At 43.2% G+C, this 6,096-nt stretch overlaps 1 protein-coding gene across 1 annotated transcript in view; it reads right to left on the bottom strand.

Annotated features, from left to right (window-relative positions):
- GNA13 (guanine nucleotide binding protein (G protein), alpha 13) overlaps window positions 1–6,031 on the bottom strand; it is a 21,963-nt gene extending 15,932 nt beyond the window's left edge. Inside the window, exons 1-2 of the mRNA XM_010014976.1 lie at window positions 5,876–6,031; window positions 4,430–4,714 (exon numbers count right to left, since the gene is read on the bottom strand). Of these exons, the coding sequence (XP_010013278.1) occupies window positions 4,430–4,714; window positions 5,876–6,031 (441 nt within the window). The remainder of the gene's footprint in view (window positions 1–4,429; window positions 4,715–5,875) is intronic.
- Window positions 6,032–6,096: the final 65 nt, after the last annotated feature.

Here is a 6,096-nt window from a genome sequence, read left to right as displayed (position 1 = left end):
GGGAAAATAGTTCATACTTCAACACAAAGCAGCAGCTTTTTGTTTTCCCCACAGAATTTTGAACAATATTCAGTGTAATTACAACATTATACTTAAGTTAACTCTGAATTATATGATTAAGTGCCCAAACAGCCAATGCACTTGTTTGCAGAAGTGCTGGGTGATTGGATCTCGTGTCTGCAATGGAAGAAGATTCTTCAATCAGACTGAAAAACTCTCCTCAACAGTTCATGTACTCAGGCATGTCCTAATAGAAGTACCACTTCCACTCTTCAACCAGAAACAGAGCAGGGCAACCAAATACCCAATCCCAGAACCAAGAGAGGATCGGGGGAAGGGAAGGGGGAAAGATATCGCCACCCCCCAACTTTGGGGTGTGGGGAGGTTGCAGAGATGATCACTGGGAGGAGTTACCAGCACATTACAGAGGGCACAAGCTGCTGAAAGGCTTGTGAAATTCAGTGTCACAAATATGCTGTAGATGCTTTTAATGAACGACAGATACTGGTTTTCCAGGTTCTACATTTGTGACTTCAGAGAGATGCTGAAGTACTGACCATGAGATGGGCACCCACACATGAGAAGGAGCTCAAATCTGGCAACCTGGTCTGGCTTCAAACACAACTGACTTCATCAGGATCACTATAAACAAGCAAGTTTCAAGGATGTGTTGCCTACGCACCTAAGAGAATTGCAAGTTTTGCTAATACTTTGCAGTGGCCATTTGAGGACTCATTATTTCCAGCAGACCTAGTATAATGTTCTTGTGTGTACAATAGTCCCACCAATATTCAGAGACAAAACCCAGAAAAGCCCCACCAGGACAAGATAAAAGTCAGCTAAACTGACCAACACTCTTCTAAAATACTACTCTGCAACAGGAAAATGCTGCAGGGAAGCTGCAGCAAAACTAGCAGCATAACTTTGAGCTGAACACGCCTTTTCCTGTCTTCTATAATCTGATCTAGCACTTGCAGACATGTCACAGAAGTAAACATGATCCAGAGGTAAATGCATATCCTGCCATCCTTGCTGTACCATCCATGTCTGCAGTTCTGTGCAGATATGGACATAATAAAGTGTCATCACTGCCCCTGAGCACTGCATCTTCATGGCATTAAAAACAAAACAACACAACAACACCCAGTGTAATTTGCAACTAGGGCAAAATGTAACTATCTGCAGATCAACAATTGCTGGTAGCAAACATCCAAACCCACCCAAACATTATCTTTAACAAGAACAAACCTTTAACAGGTTCAAAGCTTATCGTGCATCTGGGCTACTCAGCTCTCATCCCACTTTTCCATTGTCAGAGAATGAGAAAACTCCTGGAGAGTACTTCAGAACACTTCTCAGTGCACAGCTCTCATAGCACATGTGAGTTCACTGCAGATGTGCTGAAGTGAGAGGCAGTGTAGCAGGGTACAACCATACTCTACTCAGAAGTGCTTTCCTTGGTGTTACTAGATAAGCAGCACCAGCCACTCCTCAGCTGCCAGTGCCCCTGAGCAAGTCCCAGTGAGAACAGCCCGCCTTAACAACTGCAGAACTGAACAGCTCACCAGCATAAATACAAAGGCGAGGAAATGCCTTGTTAAATTACTTTGCATGTTGTAGAATTAAGATGAGTGTGTTTTATCCAAGTCATTTCAGGAGATTTTAACTGTAAACCAGCTGGCAATGAGAAATCTGCAACAACCATTAGATGTCAGAGAGCTTCAGCTGATTCAGACTAACGCTGTAACTAATCCACATCAGACGTCGACCAGAGGCTGTAGGAGAAATAAGCTCAGTGCATGAAGGACAGAAAGCTTGGAGTCAACCAGAATATAAAGTTCAAGGAACTGACTAAGCTACAGAGCCAAAACAGTCTCTGGTTAACTGTGTTAGTGGAACTATCACCTGAATGACTTCAGTTGGTAATAAAATTTGAGGGACTATAATATTAACCACCTGAGAAGCACTGAAGTGGCTCACATGTACTAAGCTGTAATTAGCTTTAAAGCACTACGTAAGTGACCTCATGAATTTTCATAAATACTGTTGTTAGTGGCCAGAAGGCCCCTATTTTTATACCAAGGAAAATAAATCATATTGACTATCCTCATGACCACTTACATTAACAAAAAGAGGAAGGACACTCCAGTGAACGAGGCATGGAAATGCTGATTTCTAATTCCATTAAAATATAACCAAGTTCTGCTTTTTCCCTTCTCATGCAGCTATAAAAAGACCACATTGTTTCTTCAGGGTCCTAGCATCATCTCTGGCATTGTAAATGCAAACCGATGGAGAAGAAGGAAAACGGTATGAACAGCTCCACGGCCTCTCACAAATGTGCACAGATCTTGCCAGTATCTCTCTTTTCATCACATTTTTTGTCCCCAGCAGAACTGGAAGTAGAACACTGTTTTATTCTCCATCTGCAATGCTAACAATTTTCAGTCCTGAATCCTTACTTCAAGAGTCAGCACTAGACCCAAGGGCACTGTCTGTGTCTATTCCAGCTTCCCCCTGCTCTACCTCCTGTCTCGGGTACGCCCATCACTCCGTCCTTAACCATTTGTGTCTTCCTTCCATAGTACCTCACATACCTAAACTCTCTGAACCCTCTTTTCCAAAGCCCGCCAGCAGGTATGGCAAAGATCCATGCTGCTTCCGGGAGTCTTCCAGCACTCTGCTGCCCACATGGAGCTCTGTCATAGCTTAAGCTGGGGTAAAACCCCAGACTTCATGCTTGGCCAGCACTGCTCACACTGCTGCACTCAATACAGTGACATCATTCAGCTGCTCCCTTTTTTTCATGTTTATAACTTGGCATAAATATCTTGGGCTGAGATTTTGAAAGGATATAGGGAATAAAGCAATTTAAGTATAAATAAAGCAGTTACCTTACTTTCAAAATCAGTATTAGGATAGTGGTCAACTATTAAGAGCACTTAAAAATATGCTGGAGCTCTGCCTAAAACATAACAGGATCCATACGTGATCCAGAATATCATGCAGATTTAGGGATTTCCAAAAGAAAGCAATAGGGTTTTTTCTGCCTGAAGCAGAAAAACACATTCTTCAAATCCTACTCAAAGTGAAACTCTGCACAAGCTTCAGTTATGGAAAGAACCTTCTTCTCAGACACTGGAGAAGACGATATGGCAATAGGTCCCTTTTCCTTTGCTGCTTCCCCTGCAGTCACCAGCCACGCTCAGCAGGTTTATTTACCAGCTTTTAAACCAGATCACTCTAGCAAAGCAGTTGTGTCACTGTAGGTCACATCTGCACCAGGAGCAGAGCAATCACTCTTCTGATCACCTTGAAGGTAAAATGCAAGGAGCAACAGGTCTCCATAGAAACACATTACACAGCTCAGAGCTCACAGGGCAGGTGACAGGGTGACAGGCACCTGCCCATCCTGCAACGTCTACAAGATGTTCCATGATCAGAGCAATACATATTTATAGAGTATTTACACAACCTATTTTAGCCAGAGCACAATTACACAACCATTCATAACAGCTCAACAGGAGACATCATCAGCTATTGTTCAGATTCACACTAACACAAAGGTTATTTTTAAGACATAAAAAAACACAAAGCCACTGAGATTTCAGAGACCTACAAGAACAGATTTGATCTATTTTAAGTTTCTCAACCTCCATCCCTACAAATCCCTGTGCCACTGGCGTTTACTACACAAGTCTATGAACCAGTAAGCAGCAAATTTAACTTAAATTCTTTGTTTCCTTTTGCAGCATTTGCATGGAAATAGAGCAAAGGGACTTCAGCTGTCACAGGGAGCTCAAGCTCCAGCTCAAGATCGAGACATGTTTCTTCTTCCTTTCCACCACCACTGTAGAGCTGTACACTCTACCTCAACCCCGCTATTAAACTGTATACTCTACCTTCAGCTGAGAACTTGAATTTAACAAAAATCTTGTTAAATGAGCATGAACATAGACATTCAAAATTAAACAGGAAGTATACAGAGGGAATGTTTGCTAGATTGCTCAAACTGGAATAGAGAAGGGAGTGGTTTTTAAATTCTTCTCATTAACCCATGCATATCTCTTCTTAAAAAAATCACATTACTGTTGAGTCTTCCTCTACTGCAAACCATGTTCTGTTTTAAGTTAATGCACTAGTTAACAAAGGAAACAATCGTATGGTAAAAACACTACGGAGGTACCAGCTTTGTTACAAGACATAAAAGCCCTCTAGACCTCTGCTTTCTCACATATGAAATGAGGACAATTATGCCAGCAGCTCTTTATTCTTGTTTTGTAAAAAAAGGGGAGGGAAGGAGCTAAATGCAATCTGTTTGCAATCCCACAGGGTAACACTGCACCATTCCAAAACGCTTCAGAACCACGAGGAGGCCGCTCGAGCTGTGTTTTACACACTCAATTACAAACACAAACACAGAACTTACCAGCTGGAACTCCCTGCGCCGGTCGTATGCGTGCTGGATGCCACTGTCAGCCCACAGGGCTCGGATGGCTGGCAGGTACTGCAGGAACACTGCTGTCTCCACCATGCCCTGCACCACTGTCACGGAGCGGGTGTCAAACGCCATCATCGTATCTCCGTTACTCTGGTTCGCAGGATCTCCCCAGGGGATATGAAGTTTCTCTCTGGCATCCACGAGGACTCTCACACCTTTAACAAGATGAAGGAGAGCTGCAATTAGTTTCTCAGCATCTACTGTTTCAGTAGCCTACAAACCTGCAGAGGCTTGGACAATGCACTTAGTCTGTACAGTCAGAGCTCAGCGGGACTCTCCACCCAGGATGAAATCACAACGTTTCTGAACAACTGACTTTAAGCACAATGTTTTCAGGTAATATCAAACCTCAGATACTCACTATCTGAAAAACACGGCCATGGTCAACAGTATAATACCCATAGCACAAGTTTAACTCTTGAGAAAGTGCTGGTTTTAATTACTAAACCCCCAATCTGTGCTACCAAACAAACTCTTTTGCCTGGCATGAACACAGCTCAAAGGAAGTACATTTAAAAGCTTATTTCAGAATATGTCAAGCAATCTGATGGCGTATTTCAAGGTTCCCTAATCTTTATACTCTTATGAGCTTGGTATCTAGTTATCTCACACTGTAGACAGTTATCACTGCCTTTAACATTTGCAGAGATATGAAGACAGTATTTACCAAAATCATTGCACTTTCTAAAAGCTGCTTTTCCTGCTTAAGTGCAGAAAGACGTGTACCTCTGAAAGACTTCCCTGCACTTGTTTTGCTGCTGTTTTGGTAAGTATTCCCTATGAGAAACACAGCATTTTCAGCTTCTCTTACAAAGGGCTTTAGAAAAGAAAATACAATTGTAGTGGCATGGGGAGAGTGTCAGGAAATTAAGGTGTAGTAACAAATGACAGTATAACAACGCACTTGTTCAACGCCAAAGTGTTTTTTTCAAGCTTCATTCCCTTCCCATGACTTTTCCATCTGTCAAATGCAGTGACTGCAGGAAAGCAGCCTCCAGAAAAGAGCTGCAGTTCCTATGTGTATACTTCCACAGAGTCGGAAGTACCTTATTTTACTAACAAGCTATAACTAGGTCAACAAAGATGCTCGTGATTCCTACTGCCTTGCTATTTATAGCTTTTCCAGGTTTAATTTATAAACAGCTTGGTAAATCAACTGTCTTTAAGAATCACTGGATCTCAGTCTCCTCCACAAGCAGGGCTGATGCCTGACATTGCTTTGCTGTTTTAAGAAACTCAGTGAAGACTTTGCCCAACTGTTACACGGTCCAAACTGATAACGCGGTGACTGATTTAGACGAGATAGAGAAAACAAGTCAGGGTGACCGCGTCAGTAAGGATGACAGCACGGAAACGAAGAGCCCGCTCCTAAACCATGCGTGGAGGTTTCGGCGATGCATCCACGGACCCTGGTGCCGGTTTAATCCAACACGATGGCAGCTTTCTTGCAGCGCAGCGAAACGCTTCCTCCTGGGGCGCAGGACACGTCTCGTTCTCCCGCACTTTCAGGTGCATCTCGCCCCCATCCATCGCCGCGATCGCACCACCAGGAAATGGCACCTCTCGGGACCTCACGGGCTCAAACCGCTGCTCCC

Source organism: Nestor notabilis, unplaced genomic scaffold, assembly GCF_000696875.1.
Source record: "Nestor notabilis isolate BGI_N333 unplaced genomic scaffold, ASM69687v1 scaffold34305, whole genome shotgun sequence".
Taxonomy (NCBI): domain Eukaryota; kingdom Metazoa; phylum Chordata; class Aves; order Psittaciformes; family Psittacidae; genus Nestor; species Nestor notabilis.
This window is presented reverse-complemented; position numbering and strand designations above follow the sequence as displayed.